The sequence below is a fragment of the Electrophorus electricus genome, chromosome 8 (assembly GCF_041902795.1).
Source record: "Electrophorus electricus isolate QZ-2024a chromosome 8, ASM4190279v1, whole genome shotgun sequence".
Taxonomy (NCBI): domain Eukaryota; kingdom Metazoa; phylum Chordata; class Actinopteri; order Gymnotiformes; family Gymnotidae; genus Electrophorus; species Electrophorus electricus.
In genome coordinates, this window is record NC_137504.1 from 11,582,227 (window position 1) to 11,599,860 (window position 17,634).

General features: G+C 41.9%; 1 protein-coding gene across 4 annotated transcripts in view; it reads right to left on the bottom strand.

Moving 5' to 3' along the window:
• sgcd (sarcoglycan, delta (dystrophin-associated glycoprotein)) overlaps nucleotides 1–17,634 on the bottom strand; it is a 132,847-nt gene that overhangs the window by 50,666 nt on the left and 64,547 nt on the right. For 3 of the 4 annotated variants that reach the window (XM_027000107.3, XM_027000108.3, XM_027000109.3), the window contains exon 2: nucleotides 2,157–2,342. In XM_027000107.3, the coding sequence (XP_026855908.1) occupies nucleotides 2,157–2,342 (186 nt within the window). Of the gene's footprint in view, nucleotides 1–2,156; nucleotides 2,343–10,373; nucleotides 10,542–17,634 lie in introns of those variants that run through there. The other variant, XM_027000106.3, reaches the window with a different exon arrangement.

The window sequence follows — 17,634 nt, forward strand, 5'->3', positions numbered from 1 at the left end:
TAATGGGATTATTTGTTTCTGTAATGTAACATAATGCATTACATTTAAAATCTTGTAATCACATTACAGACACAAACCCAATAAAAATTGTTACTATCATAGCTTTCTCCCTTGGCTTTGTGGTACCCATAGTGCTAAGTGCCATGAGATTTTGTTTTGGTTTCTTTCTCTGCCCTTTAGTCTTGTCTTGTGAATCCAGACCCATATTGATTTCCCCTGTATCTCATTTCCCTTAATTGGCCTGTATATTTATGTCATATTCTCTGTTGCTGGTCCTTGCTGTTACTGGTTTCTTTAAGATTTTATTGTAATAGTATTTATTGTAGATTTTTGTAAACACACGCATGCCCTGCCACAACTGACTGCACTACATGTCACATTCACAGTAACATGACAAGTGTAACACAAGCACAGTTAGGCTACAATGGTAGATGAGGAAGAGGCTTGGATGCTTCCATAAATGGAGATATTTGCTTTCCTGCAAACCCCAAAATATTGTTATAAGTTGTGTCGAACAAAAAAAAAAAACAACTTTCAAATGTGGCAAACAGCTTTATTGGCTTTTATATTTCTAGTGCATATAGGTTATGCTCAGAGCAACTGGACCTTTCAGACAAAATCTTATATATTTCTATGTTTACTGCTGCTACTACTCCTAAATGAATAAATAAACTACTGAAAGGACTATTTTCTATCACTTTTGTACTTTGCAGATTTGTTTGTTGATTTGGTTCCAGTATATTTGCATGGGTTTTAGGATGTAACTTAAAAGTAATGAGTTATGGAGATTACTTTTTTCCAGGAAGTAATGACTAAAGCAATCCCATTACAATTAATTACATATAATGAGTAACCAGTAATGGATTACTTATTTTAGCATCTACCCCAACACTGCTAACATGTAACAAATTGACTTGCATATTATTAATTAACCAATTAATAGCATCACATAACATAGCTAAAAGTTCATGTCTAAACCTTAAACAGAGTACTGTTAAGTATAACATTGCTTAATTTGGGAGGTGGCTGGGGGGAGGGGGGGTCATCACTCTTCAAAATTAACAGCTTTCATTCCCTATCAACTGTAGTTAGAGTCTTTAGTCTTAATAGTCTTACAGTTTTACCCTTTAGATAAAGGGAACTGTGCAGCAAAAGCTCCAAACTATAGTTTGGCTCAGAGTATAGCTGATTTTTCTTCTTGGTACCAGAGTGAAAAACATGAAAAACATAGCTCCAGGCATTTTTGGACACCATGTGCCTTCTGACGTGTACTCACAAGGATGGCTGTGTACATACAGATGCCAGTGTGTGTCTAACTTTGGTGGCAGAGCCAAATTTGAAAGTTAAGACTCCTACACAAAAGTTGTTTGTTTATGCGCCCTTTGATTAAAGCATACTGTCCAACACAAGCTGGCTTCAAAGCAAATTTTGTGAAAACGAGCTTCATCTCATCTATGATTCCTGGTGCCTGACACAAAGGTGAGGTAGACTGCATAGCTAAAAGATAGAGACATATTCCCTATTTATGCTTTCAATATTAGTGGAACTTTTAAACAACCCACACGCATGTTAAATGATGTGGGTTATAAAAGTCTGCTATGACCGAAATCACTCTTTCTCCTAGACTAAACCTACAGTACAAACCCACACAGAATAGACTTCTGAAAACAGAAACCAGCCAAAAATCTTTGCAATGAAAAAATAGTCCTATGAAGTGTTAAACTTGAGAGGACAAGACTTGAAGGGCAGATAATCTGACCCTTAACTATTTTTGCTTAACTGGAGGAGTTTCCCCCAATTAAACTAAAACCCAGAGCCCAGTAGAAGCAGTGCCAGATGGTCAGAAGTTACACAGGAGGTAGGAACAGAAGCACCGCCAATGGGACCTCAGTGAGTCCAGGCAGAGGCAGTCCTGCGTTAACACTGGGAGCAGGTCAACTACTGTGAGCCAAATGAAAGTGGCTTTCTGCCTAGCCACGGCCCGCAATTACCAAGCCATGATTGGAGGACACCTGTGGTGAGAGAAGCCATTATTTCCCTCTCCCTCCTGAGTCAGTTAAAGAATCAATAGTTCCTGTGCAATGTTCATAAGGATTGGAGGGGTGAGGACACGGTGGGGGGGGGCGGGGGGCTGGGGGGAAGAAGGCAGCACTTACTATGGTAAAGTTCATGACCTTGAGGATCCAGATGGTGAGTGCGAGGTTGACCAGGATGAGGATCATGAGGAGGAGGACAAAGAAGTAAAGGCAACGTTTCCGCCAGCCATAGATGCCCACTTTGTACACTTGCGGTTTCTCAGTGCTCTGGACATTGTTCCTATGAGTGCACTGTTCTTGGGTCATCTGCAAAGGAGAAACACAAAGAAATGTCAGTCGGACAAAGCCATAATAGCTAAACAAACTGCCATCTCCACCGATGGTCTACACAATCAGGTATCTGATCCGGCTGTGTTGACTGACGGCTTCAGTAAGGAATCAAAACTGATTGGCTTTGACTCATAACTGAAAACCTTCCTGGGATCTCCCTTTCTCTGGCCCTGCGCCACTGTTGCTTGGCATAGCAGCCATTTAACTTGGACTCTAATCATCTGGTAGAGAATGGCAGAAGGCGTTGTACATTTCAATGCCATAATAATAGCCTAATAACTCAGGGCCAAAATACAATTTACAGTTTACAGCTCCGAGAGGCCAGGGCTGCGGCAGCAGAGTCAATCGCACTTGACAACCGCACATTCAGTGCTAACTGAAACAAATGACTCCGGACAGCTCAGTGAAAGCTCCAAAGCAAAAGAGTGCACAATGAAAAATTCAATAATTATTTGCCTTCTCCGTATCATTGCTTTTTACATCCTCTGTTCAGTCATTATTATGCTTCTCACTGTAGGATTGCTGCATTTTAAGCGCATGGTCTGTCACATTAGTGCACATCAGCGCGAACTGCAAACGAAGACCACAGTATTGCAGCTGCACTCATAGGAGAAAACAGCTGCTACTGTACATCTGCATAACCCAGAAAGCATTGCCTCTAACGACAACCTGCAGAAACCCTATACTACCATCACATATAAGGGCGGTGGCTCAAGTGTGTTGCTCATGAAAAGAATCTGGTTCTTTGGCCCTTTCAGCTAAAATGGATGGAAAAAGAGGCCTCACTTAAAGCCAAATGGAAAATGTTACAAACATGGCAGATGAGTGGATATACCATGTATCTACACCCTGGAAACTCGAGCGTGGAGCGTGGAGAACCTGCACCACAGAATTAGACACAGCCAAGAGAAAGCTGGCACCCAAACCGTATACTTATGGAAGACTTCAGGCAATATAAAGAGATGAAACTTATATGCTTGAATACAATTCATGTACATATGTCTGTGCTTTTTACAGTAGGATTATATGTTAAAAATTATGTTGAGATTATGCATTACATCAATTATGCATTAAACCAATAATTACATAGGGAATTAATGACTACTGACTCAACACCTTCTATATACTGTTTTCATCTGGACCTTTACATGTCATTGGAAGACTTAAGCATTGAATGAAAGCCTCATTGTCTTCCCTACAGAGATAATTGCACACCAAGTGTATGGCTTTAAAAACCATGCATATCAGAATTAATGTGTCTTCTATGGTCATTTGCTTAGTCATCTATTGCTTAGTCGCTTTCCAAAGCAGCTTCCATACAGTAGTCCACATGATAAGTCTCACACAACAGCACATAGATTTAGCATTAATGAGAGTTTGTGGAATGACTAATGGGACTCATTGAGGAAAAACAACATAATTCATTTACTAATGGTTCTCTGTGGGGGGAAAGGCAAACTCTGGCATTCCACTTTTAACTGCAGGGGGATGAGTGCTCTTCACAGCTGAGTAAATTCTGCTCTCTAGAATAAGAGAGGGGTTTTTTAGGGCTCAGTGCCATTTCACGTGAGAACTTGTCATCTGAAAACAAAAGCGAAATTCAGCTACCTCTGATTTACGCATTCACACAGCGTTGGTTCAGATCTAATGAGCCGAACATACAGAGCATACTCCTCCTCTGAACTTATATGTAATATCATCGAAACTCGACCATGCACTGCAAGTACACTGACAAACAAGACAATATGTACAGGTCTAATAAGCAAGTTATTTTTCTTGCATTTTTTTTTTTACTCAGAAGCTGACACGCAGTAGCACAAGCACAAAAATGATTATCTTCCCAGATATATTATGCATGACAAGGTTTTGTGCAGTATTAGGCATGGCCTGAATTAATCATCTTTTTCTTTTTAAAACTTTAATATTTAAACACAATAAGGTTATTAGTCATTGCTCCATGTTAAGGCTGTTATGGATAAGGAGAAGGGTCTGGGGTGAGATATGTGCCTTGTTGCAAGCCACTCTGAGTGACCCAGGGTCCATACTGTGTTGCATGCCTCTCTGAGTGACCCAGGGTCCATACTGTCTTGCATGCCTCTCTGAATGATCCAGGGTCCACACTGTGCACTCTTTTGGTCATGCGGTAAGTCAACATCCCTCAGCTCCCCATTGTGGATCTGCAAACACCCTGTTATAGGCCAGTTGCTCAGTGACTCACTAATGCCTCTGAGATATATGACTCACAAAGTTGTGTCTAATTTGCTTTTTATGAAACAGGATATTTTTGCATTTAATTACATGTTGTGTTAACCACATAATAGAGGGTGCAAGAAGTAACTGACAGCAGAATTATCAAAATATTTTGATAATTAGTAAAATCAAACCCTTGTATAGATGTAATATTTCATGCTGATTTCACATTTCCTTTGTCTATGCTATACTTAAGTATTCGAGCAGCACTGCAAAACCGAGGCCATCTCTGAAGTTCTGAATAGCCCCTACATTCTTCTGCTTCTTCAGTCAGAGCAATAAGCGCCAGCCTAAGAATGTTTTAATCATCTAGAATCTCCATTACATAACCATGGAGCAACCCTACCAAGTTCAGAAACAATGGCTGGCTCTCTTACAGTTGCAAGAGAAACAAAACATTCCCTCCAAATTAAGAGACCAAAAAGCATAGGGAGAAAATGGAAGAAGGCAAAGAAATGAAGAGGTTATGCAAAGCTTGCTGTAATTAGGGTGTTTCTGGGCTAAGGCCTGGGCTCTTAAAGAGGCAGTTCAATCAAAAATGCTTGTGTGGTTTACAATAACTAGATGCTAGCGGGGCATGAAATATTGTTATGCTCTTTAAGCAGCTCTGACAATGTGAAATAATTCACCTGATCAGGAGTCCAGGGTAAAAAAAAAGTTGAAAAGAAGACTGCCAAATACATCAAGTGTTGAGGGACAGGGCATGAAAAATTAAACTAGTTCACCATGGGAGAGGCAGAGATGGCAAGGTTCTGATTTGTGAAGCTGAGCATCTTCTCTGCTCTACCCTTGTCCAGATCTAAAACCTCAATTTTTAAGGCTGTACAGTAAAAGAGAGCAGGAAGAGAAAGAAAGTCACAGTGACTTGTAGGGAAAGATCAAGGGCTATCGATCTGTGAACATTACACTGCAGTCAAGCAGACACTGGCAATGGGGAATATGCTTTATCCAAATGTGGAGTATCATTATCAGTTTCCGGACTGCTTGATGTTATTGATGCAGCTCAGTTCCATTTAAACCAAAGCATTCTATTTTTGATGTCCATGTTATGTAGCCCATAGTTCTACAGGACTGCATACCATTAAAAGGAAACCTACTGGCACCGATGTGTTCTTCATGAGCAGAGATAGCTAAAAGTTCTTATGGCATGTTGACATATTCAGTGCAAAACCCTGCAGCAGCCTTTAAACTCCTCCAGCTGCCTCCAGAGAGGATGAGACAAGGAGAAAATGTGATATGTTGAATACAGAGCCGGGAGAGGTTACTGGATTTTCTCCTGTAACCCCGTTCACACATGTAGCATAACCCAGAAACATTATGGCACTTTTCCTTTGAGGGAATACATGCAGCTGATGCAGATGACAGCTTCACAGTGAAGTCAGACAGGCAATTTTCCCTCCAATGGCCTTGTAACATTTGAGCTAATGTGAGATAGTGAGGTACATAACAGGCCATAACCTTAAGGATCAAGCACTAAAACCTTATGACAGTTAAATAAAATGCTGTAATATTAAAATGACTGAACTGAAATATAAGACCCTGGGGAGCCAAAATTAGCATACCCTATTGTGAGCCAAAACCATAACTTTGAAAAGCTGGAAAAAAAGCAAGCCTTAATTGCTGACCTTTATGTCACTGACTTGTATTAAAAGTGTTGCCTATGGATTTTGGAGGGGAAGACATCTACAAATCCATCCTTAAGTATTCTTAAGTTGAAAGGTCTGTATCCCCCCCACCTGATGGCATGCATGTCTGGACTCCCCCCTTAAATTCCCCTACCCTGTACTGTCATGTGTAAACAATATAATAAAATTACACAAGCCATGACAACCTGATCTGTACTAATACAGATGATTAAACCCGTGAAGTAACAACAACAACCCTTCATTCTTTCATAGGCAGCTAACATTATGATTTATTTATTATTCACTTACCAAATGCAGAAACCTTTCTATAGTGGTCTTGACTCAAAGAGCCGAAAAGCTAACAATGGCATTTGTGCGTCATACTATTTTGCCTGTATCCTCCAGCTATTTTCAGGCTGCTACCTAGAATACCACAGCTGAGGAGTTGAGGCTAAATCTTGCAGTTATAACACATGTCTCCTGTGCTTTTTGTTCCTGTGGCACATCTGGCAGGCCGGGGAGCTGGAGCTTTCCAGAAAATGTGATGCTTTAGTGATGACTCCAAAAAACATAGGGGCTGTCAAAACTCTGCAGCAAATGAAACACCTGCTCATGGCTTATCCCACTTCCCTGGTGCCGTGGCTACGTCATGTTATTGGCAGCTCACTGGAGAGCTCCAGACCCACACAGTCACATAACATTATTTTTTTTCCTATCATTTCCCTCCACCTCTGTGTAGGAAACATAAAATTATGCATAACCTATGCATGACATAAATATAAATATACAACTGCATATTGAATCTGTATGGAGAATCCTGGAATGAAGGGGTCCTTTCATTAAGGATGAAAATTATTGCTACACAGCATGGACACAGCAGTCCATTTTAAGTCATGTCTCCAGAAGACAAAGCCATCCTGCTGAATGTGGACTTCCATGAAATGTTGAACCGATATAGATGTTCCTGTTCTTTAAGTTTTTGCTTGGGTTAAAAGATTTTTTCTCTGAGGTACATATGGTGCCAGAGTCTGGTGACTTGACACCACAGCAGCTCTGAAATAACTGCCTAGAAACACTGGGAGGGGAAAAAAAAACAAAACCTTTTGCATAAGTATGTCATCATGGGGTGAAAAAGACAAAGCATTATTTACTGAAAGACACTCATATTGTGCTCCCTATACTCAAGGGAGAACTACTGCAGGGAAGCAGTGGAATGAAAGTATAGGGGTCAAACAAATTCTGCATGTTCAAAATGAGCCATTCCCAGGGTAAAAGAAACACTAACAAAAGAGCAACCCTGTTGTTTGTGAAAATATGGTGGTAAGGAAAAGTTCACACATAGAGTCTCAATGGACACAAGCATTTTGTATTTGCAGGGTAGAGTGTGACTTAGAACACTTAAAGGGACATGTACATGAAAATTTTAATGGGTCCTTAAACTGTGGCATTCCACAATTAACAAATTAACAAAGTAATTAATTCACAAGTTAAATACCAAGAAAAGCCCTGTTGTATGTGGAAATGTGTTGGCAAAATTTAATAACATGGACTCTCAATGGACACATGTTTTCTGTTTGTGGACTGCATGACATGCCTTTGGACATAAAGAAGGAAGATGGTGTATGGGAAAAATGGCTGGGTCCTTAAGCAAACTCTTGAGGCACTGCACAATTAACAAATGTGTAATAAAATCCAGGATTCCATAACTAGTAGAATGTCCATAGTAGTCATTTTGAGTTTTGGAAATTTGCATTTTCATTTATAGTGTAACACAATATAAAATATAGCATGCACTTCTCATGTTAAAATAGGTCATCAAAATTAAAGCTCTAAAATAGGCCAAGTTAAATTAGACCAGTAAGTCTGTAAGTTATGATAATTATTATTTAATGATCAAATATAGCCTAGCTACATATTTGGCCATCTGGATCAACCTAAGCATCTTGAACACATTGTGGTGTAGTTTTGATGTGCTGAGATTACTTTTTTATAGTGTGAAATAATGTGTAAACAATTCTCAGTGTCTGAGTAGTCAGGAAAAGAGCTAGCATGAACTCAGGAGGCATTGCTCTATGAATATGACAGCCTGTCATTGGCGTCACAGCTTGTTTCGTCATGGCTCTGAAGCATCACTAAAACCTCAGTGGTAGTCTTTTTTTTTCTGTGACAAATTTTGTCTTTTATCCTGTTCATTTTTATTTAGCCCATCCTGCTGATGTTTTTATTCTGTTGATATTGCTTTATTTAGCAAATCATAAGCTATTTGACAATTTTCTATGATGTTTTCTGAGGTAAACAGTGGCCACATTGCTAAGATAATGAATGACTTGTTTGAAAAGTGGGAAACACACCTGGTGTAGGGAGAAGAGATGCTAAAATAGCCACTTTGACCAAAATCTTTTTGTGCTTTGTAATATTAATTTCATAACAATGTCAGACTAAAACATGCACTTCCTTAATAAAAGTCACAGAGCAAAATTTCTAATCTCAGTCATTCTGGTGTTAAATGCTCAAGTTTATATAAAAAAGCAGATGTATCAATCCCCGTGGTAGAGAGTTATTGATATCAAACACCAACTAATATCCCACACACAGCATGCAAGTCAGATCTATTTTCTTTAATGCTCCTATACTGTGCATAAACATAACATGACAAGCCACCGTTATGATCTATAGAGGACCATCAAAGCATTCATCACTGTGCGGTTCCAAATAATCACGCTGCAAGTCGCTTCTCATTCACCCGGGTGAAGATAGTAACTGTGCTCCAGCATGCTTGATGTTAAACAGATGAAGAGGTGCAGTTCTTCTGAAGTGGGCTACTGTTACATACCAAAGTTCCATACAGCCATTTTTTGCTAGGAATCCTCAGACTTGCTGAACTAGCAGATCTGACTCAAAGAAAGAACATGATGCAGTGACAGATTATATGTGAGCACAGCTATGCAGTTTAGACACTTTACACAGACAACAAAAAGTGGTCAAGAAACTTTCTACATAGTGGAGAACATGAAAAGAGAAATACTTCTATTTTTACGTAAAGACAACCTGAAAAGCAAAATTGAGAATTGCTGGTTCTTGAAAGTGTGTACTTGCCACTTTCTTAAAGGTGTTCATATTTTTGAGAACTTTGACTTCACTTTACTTTTCCACGTTTGAAAGTTCTGGTGCCAGAAGCCTCTGGCAAAATACAGACAATGAATGCTCCTGGAAATGAATCCAAGGCCAGTTCCGCTCTTCAGCAGCTAATAGCTATGTTTAGTCCCAGGGCAGAGACACGCTTCTAAATCAGTGACAACACGCAGGAAGCAACCCCTGTCAGCTGTGGAGCTCATGCTGCAGCTAAAGAATTCCACCCCAACCCCCACCTTTGTCCACTCTTCTCATTCAAACACTCACTTTGTCACACCAAATCATAACAGCAACTAATCAACAGCTGGTGCCTGCTAGAGCCCCCCACTCCTGCCTGTCTTACGGCCCCTGACAGCCCCTCATAGCCGGAGGATCATGAACGAAAAAGAGTGAGCCTTCACATCAGTGACCCCTCCCCCCAACACCCCCCCCCCCCCAAACGATAACACTGCAATCTTTTTACGGCAAGCTCTGCTGTTACTTATTTATAGCAACACAGATCCCAGAGGGCCAGAATAATTGAAACCAAATGCAGGGAGGAGGTGAAGTGGAGCAACAGCAGCTACTGAACTCAGAGAGAGAAATCGAGAGAGAGGGAGAGGGAGAGGGATGGTACAGGAGGAAGGAAATGGGGAGAGGAGGGGGGAGACCGAACTCTTAAACTTTCTGTGCAGCATATGCCAGAACCTTTTGAATGGGGACTTCCCACCCCCATAGCTTTAAATTAAATATCACTCTCCATCCCTGAGATCACAGTGTATGCCTAAAATAAACAAATCCGAGTGACAGAAGGAGTGAGAATCAAAGAGAGTAGTCTAACAGCCACGTAAACAACAGCCGAGAGGACCAGTAACAGCAACACTTCTGTCCACCCCCCGGGACAAAGAAGCAGCAGTATTAGGAACGCCCAGACCAGTTTCCCTCATGCCAAGCCACGCATGCTCAGTAAGCCAGCAAACATGCACAAAGTCAGCTGTAAGCCCGGGAACCAGAAACTTACCATCCCACTCAGTTCTCTCCCCCGTTAATCCCCAGCACGAATGCCCAGGCAGTAGTCAGGGTGTGTCAGGCAGATAAAACAAGACAGAAGCTCCTCTAAATCGCTGCATGAGGCCTCACTCTCACCCTCTGTTTCTCCGACTCGAACAGACTCCAGCCAGTCGCTCTAACTTCCACTCCCCTGCCACTATTCCCTCCCCACCCCCTGTCAGCTTTTCCACAGACAGGCGGTCCCAACCCCGTGCCTGGAGGAATTTCCTGGACTCTCCTCACGCAGTCCGTTTTCCAGAGGCAGATGTGATTGAACCCCACCACAACGTCAGAAAGACGTTTGGGAGGGAGGGAGAGAGAAAGAGAACAGTGGCTGGTTTCTGCACCACTCTGCTAGAGCCTAAGTTACAACCCATCTGGTAGCCAACCAGATTTAGAATAGGGAAACGTTGGGAAGGTGAGGCTGGGTAGGCGGGGTTTTTTTTGGTTTTTTTTTGGTGACCTGCACTTAAGTATATGTGTGTGTATGTGTGTGTCTGTGTGTGTGTGCGTGTATGCACACACATGCACATGGGCATGTGTTTATGAATCCCTAGGGCAGAGGGATCTGGAAAAAACACATTCCCCCTCCTCTAATATGCCTGACTGGCTGGCCAGTATGGTGAGGAAAACAGCCACAAAGGCTTTATCCTACACAGCACTTTCTTTTTCTGCACGATAGCATGATGAATAACAGTAATCATTGTTTAGCTGCCTGCTCAGGGCCGGCATTTTAAGTGGCCGGTTCATCATTAGGAGAAAGTACTGGGGTGTTTGTGCATGTGTGACTCGGCTTGTGTTGTGTGCATGAATATGTACATGTATGTGTGTCTGCTTGTGTATAAAAGTGTGTTTCTGAATGGCTTTAGCAGTTACTTTGATATTTGTGTGTGTGTGTGTGTGTGTGTGTGTGTGTGTGTGTGTGTGTGTGTGTGTGTGTGTGTGCGTGCGTGCAGAATCAATACAGGGAACCTAAAAAAGCCTGATGAATATAGAATTCTCAGTGTAGAAGACTATAGCACACTGACAGATTCTGTTATAAAAAAAAAAAACCAGGAAATGTTTGTTTTACATTATTATTTTGAAAACAGCCCCTTTCTACTTGGCCTGTCCAAGATATTGTGTGGTGTGTTATGTGCAACCTCTCTGCAACCTCTTCACCACTTCAGTGTAACCTTTTTGCTTATTCAAAACATTTGTTGTTGCTGTTTCTTACTCTGTTTACATAATAATATACTGCATTATATCCATTCATTTAATGAGTGTATAATTTATGGAAGATCTTGAATGCATGCTCACGTGTGTTCACTTGTGGATACCCTATTTTGGCTTTTTTCCAGCAGATATCTACATTATATAGCCTTGCATTGCACCATACAGTTGTATGCAAGACTGCAAGCTTGGACACTCCCCTTAGCCAAGTAACAGTATAAGCAATATAAAATACTAGACCTCCAATGCTAGTCTACAACTTCTGTGTATAATCTGAGTACTGCATAATTACACAATTACATTTTACATGAGAATATAGCCCATCTCTAAAAAGATGGTGCTATCGGCGCAGTGAACGGCACATGCACAGAGCCCACCATAGAACAGCACCCTCTCATCATCACGGAGAGTGACGTGAGGAGAGTGTTTAAAAGGGTGAATACCAGGAAGGTGGCGGGACCAGACGGTATCTGCGGGAGAGTCCTCAAAGCCTGCGCAGACCAGTTAGCCCTGGTATTCACCAACATCTTCAACGTCTCCCTGATGCTCGGTATCGTCCCATCCAGCTTCAAGCGATCCACCATCATCCCCGTCCCAAAGAAACCTTCACCCTCCGGCCTCAATGACTCCCGCCCCATTGCCCTCACATTAGTCATGATGAAGTGATTTGAAAAGCTAGTCAGAGACTTCATCAGCTCTTCACTGTCAGCCTCCATGGATGCACTGAAATTTGCATACTGCCACAACCGCTCCACTGATGATGCAATTGCACATCTGCTCCACACCACACTGACCCACCTGGACAAAGGGAGGGGTAATTGTGTTAAAATGCTGTTTGTTGACTACAGTGCAGCATTTAACACTATTATCCCCTCCCGACTCACTACTAAGTTGGAGGATCTAGGACTGCATACATCGCTGTGTGACTGGATCTCCAACTTCCTAACAGACAGACCACAATCAGTATGGGTGGGCAACTGTGTCTCATCCACCCTCACCCTCAGCACTGGAGCTCCTCAGGGATGTACTCACTGTACACCTATGACTGCGTGGCCACTTCCAGCTCCACCATCATTGTCAAGTTTGCTGACAATACTGTCGTCATAGGCCTGATCTAAGAAAACGATGAGAGGTCCTACATGGAGGAGAATAAACACCTAGAAAACTGGGAAATAATCTCCTCCTAAACGTCAACAAGACAAAGGAGCTGATTGGGTACTGCACCAAGAAGCAGGAGCGGCACTACCAACCTTTGAGGATGAATGGAACCACGGTGGAGAAAGTAGACAGTTTCAGGTACCTTAGAGTTCACATCTCACAGGACCTCTCCTGGTCCCACCACACCAACTGCCTGGCAAAGAAGTCGCATCAGCGTCTTTACCACCTCAGGTGCCTAAGAGACTTCAGACTGCCCTCCAAGGTACTGCAGAACTTCTACACCTGCACTATTGAGAGCATCCTCATGGGGAACATCACAGCCTGGTTTGGGAACAGCACCAAGCAGGACAGGCAAGCACTCCATTTACATTTACATTGTGCATTTAGCTGACGGTTTTATTCAAAACTACTTACAATTATGAGTGAGTACAACTTGAGCAATTGAGGGTTAAGGGCCTTGCTCAATGGCCCAACAGTGGCAACTTGGCAGTGGTGGGGCTTGAACCGGCACCCTTCCAATTACAAGTCAAATTACAATTACATGTCAAATTTCCAATTACACTCCAGAGGATGGTGCGCTCAGCAGAGTGTATCACTCATACGGAACTTCCTGACCTGCAGACCATCTATTATAATCAGTGCCAGTCCAAGGCCAGGAGGATTGTGAAGGACCCCACCCATCCCAACAATAGGCTCTTCTCACTGTTGAGGTCAGGGAAGCGCTTTCGCTCCCTGAAGACCAATAGAGAGAGACTGAAGAGGAGCTTCTTCCCACAGGCCATTCGGGCAGACCGCCACTGCACATCAATAACATCATGACTGTAAATCTGTAAACTGGAATTTACATACACATATATCCATTTATAAATTGTACATTGTGTATATGTGCATATTATACATATATTGTACATACAGTTATATATTTTTTGTAGTTGCATTGTATTTTTTTGTGTGTATATATATATATATTTTTTTTTTTTTTTTTATGCACCCCTGTCTCTTTCCTCAGTTTGGACAGAACACTCACAAAACCATTTCACTGCGAGTTATACCATGTATGACTATGTAATGTAACAAAGAAACCAAACTTGAAATTTGAAACTTGAAACTTGAAACCTTTTCCCAGAAAAGAGATAACAAATTGTATTTCTCTTCTTTCACTACTCAGTTCTTTTCCAAATTTAGTTAGTAATGGTTTAGTTCATGTCCAAGTAATGAGTTTGATATGACTGACCAGCTCAGTGCAGCAGCTACTAAACAGTAGCAGGCTCTGCAGGACAAAGGAATGGTTCTCAACATGGAAAGCCTTGAAAGCAGGCAAAGGTTGAGCGTAAGGACTGGCCAAGAAGACCCACAGAAACGGCGATTTGCCCAAACTCAGAGCAGAGGCTCAGAGCTAGTTTCGGCGGGCGCTCCGGTATGTTGTGTTTATGTGACCGGAATATGAACCCTGGCAAATTGGCTTCTGCTTGACCCCAAGGGCGAGAAAGGCTGGTCTCTCAACAGCCACCAAGTTTTATTTAATTTATGCATTGACTCTGCCATGCCAAGGCTTTAAAAGTCTTTTTTGAGGCGTTAAGTCTTTTTTTTTTAGTGTGAAGTCACTGACATTAGGACAACAGCTGCCTGTGCCATTACAACTAACACACTCCAAGATGAAACTGCCAACTGAATGCTGATGACTACCTTTAAAACTGCTTAATGTTAAAACAGATTAATCACCTCTTCTATACCAGATGCATTGCCTGGTCATCCTCAAAAGGGGGGTCATGGACTTACAATCACCATTATCGGTTATTAACTACATTGAAATTTCAGCATTGTCACACACTTGTGCTGAATCTCTGCTGGCTATCATGTGGAGTCACTTGGATAATTCACCTTGTCTTAGCTCGTAATAAGGCGCTGGAAATACGACTGAAGTGATCACATTATGTGATGAGGTCAGGTGTGAGGGATTACAGCAGTGGGACTCGAGGCTCCCATCAGTGTTCCATATGGGTCATGCAGCTGTTGCAGTAACTTGAAGATTTGGGTCACACAGCATGACCCATGTCTTGTAGCCTTGAGACAGCTGCATTGAAGTAAAGTTCCATAGAATGTTTCATAAACTGATTCATTAAAATCTTTCCAAATCTGAACAGGGTATCATGTATTGATTTGCTAATAGTATCAGGGTAGGTGAAAAGTCATCTCAGTGTGGACTCTCAAGCTTGACTTTTTTTGGGTCCTTTGGAAATTAGTTCTTGTTGACATTTTAAAAAATCCTGACGAACATGGACACAGCATACAGGAAACACAGGGAAAATATTGGAAATGGGTTTATCACATATGGCAGTATAGGTTAAAAGATAAAGCATTTTGTAAACAGACAGGAAGCCCCTGATATCAAGTCAAGTTAAAACAGCTCAAAACAGACTCCTCCACACCCCAGAATAATGGGCCTTGACGATACAAAGTCACCAATTCTATGCAAACAACTCAGCGGGAAAGAAGTGCTATTAGCATCTGTTAATCAAAACATCTGCCGCCACATGCCACCACATCAGTGACTTTTTTTAGGAGAAACATATTGTCATTGCCATTATGTAAATCCACATGTCTGGTAGAGAGGCAAAGATTGTCCCATGGATGCTGAGAATGATCAAGTTGATAGCTCTGGGCACAGTGAACCAACCATCATGAGGAGAGGGATAGAAAAAAAAGGAAAGACATGAAGAATGTTGGTGTCACACACTCCTATGAATTGGAGTAATTGGGGGAGTAGGTTTTTTTGTACTTATACAATGTCTGTATTTAGGGGTAGACATTTTTATGTAAGTATTACATGTGATGTAATAGCCACTGGAACCCCTTATCTGGTCATTGCTGACTGGCAGAATAAATAAATAAATAAATAACGACTGACTGAGATTGATTCCAGTTGGTGCAAAAGTGCTTTTTAAATAGACTGCAGGAGATACAGCTTGTAGGCTACCAGGGATGGGGTGATTGGACTTCATTGTCACAAAGTGCAGAGTGGAACAAGCGAGATATGTTCTTTAACTGCTGTTTTCTGAGATTCAGGAAAGTGCTTGTTTCAAATCAGGTTTGATGGAAAAGGTGACAGGCGACAGTGGTAGCTGTTGCAGTAAGTGGACTTTTATTTGTATTGCAGGGCCCCTTATGGCTGGAGGAAGTTCCCGATTAGTTGCTGTGGTCAGTGGTAGTAGTGGTGGTAGTAGTAGAGAGAAGAGAACAGGTACCCATGTGGGAGGAGAAAGGCCATCCCATATGCCTGCAATGTAGAGAACAGCCCCATATATAGCAGAATGCTCTAGGCATGAGACCAAGGCTCAGGATTTCACTGTGGCATCGGCTGCTGGGAAGTTCTTTGCCTAAAAGGTGAACATTATTTAACTATCTTTAAGTCTACTCTACCTCGTTTTGAAGCAGTGGAACAAGATCAAGCTTTTATAATCTGCGGTTGCCTGAAGGCAGAGATAGACAAAAATCCCTGTCCTGGGGTTACAAGGCTCTGCACTAAAGCTCCAGTGCAACTGGTGCCACAGTCTAAAGTGATAATGTGGTCCAATACAGGATGCCCTCCGGAGCCATTTAGAGATCCTTACCCAAGATTCTGAAGGATTGACACTTGAACAGTGAGGGGAGCTCCAAGGTTTGTTGAAATGGCTAGGGGGAAGTTGGGGAAGACTATGGTCTCATAGATACAGTTTACCATAACATCCCCACCAGGGAAGCAGGCACCAACAAAGAACACTATAGGTCGGTGCCACCTAGTTTATATCCAGAGCTAAGCTATGTCGGGGGGGGGGGGGGGGTGTCTTATCAAAGAACATGCCAGACCATGGGCAGGAACAGTAGTTTTGTTGAAAAAAAAAAAAGGTACCTGGAGGATTTGTGTAGATTAGCAGAGGTTGCATGAAGTTACTCAAAGACATTTATCCCTTACCCTGAATAGAAGAATCCTTGAGTAATTTGAAAAGAGAAGAGTGGTACTCCACTTTAGACCTGGAAAGTAGCTACTTTCAGGTTGAGATCCATCCAGCTGATAAAGATAATACATCTTTCACCACACCAATGGGCCTTCACCAGTTTGAAAGATTGCTCTACAGCAGTTATCCATAGCAAACTTTTGCTAAACTTTGAGGTACCCTGAAGTTCACTATCTTGTAGTATATTAATGAATACTCAAGTAAATTCAATATATTTTTGTAGTGGATTTATTTCCTCAGTTTTCCTTTGATGTGCCCTCCCAGGACCAGACAGCAGCAACAACTGCTCAGGTCTTGCAGTCAAGTGTTTCAGCTATTTGGATGAATTCTGGGCAATCAGGGTCTAGCCTTTGAGGCACCATTGTTCCAGCAACTGTGTTCTGTGTATGGCTGTCGCAAAGTGTACCATCATGAGGGGAATGGTGCTTCTGAAAGCATACTATCTTTTTTTTTTGCTTTACACACCAAATATTTTGGAGCAAGTAAGTGTATGGTGTATGCTTACAACACCACAGCACATAGTATCACTGGCTTAATATCTTTTTACATGCTGTTTGCACACCATGCCCAACAGCTAGTAAATCTGGAAGTAGGAGTATACCACCAGGATGACAGAGATTAACCCCTTGCACGGGTAGTGCAACATTAAGGCTGAGGATGGCCAACCAGTTGGCTCTAGAAGGGATTCGATGGCAACAACAGCAGAATCATACCAGGAAGAACCAAACTGCTTACTGGATGCCTCTGCTTCAAGGAGAGAGTTCCTGTGAGGAATTTCCGCCACCGTTCCTGGGATAAATTGGTTCCGCAGTGAGATCCACAACCACAACCAGTGAGATGTAGTCCTTTCCCAGCACTTCTCAGATC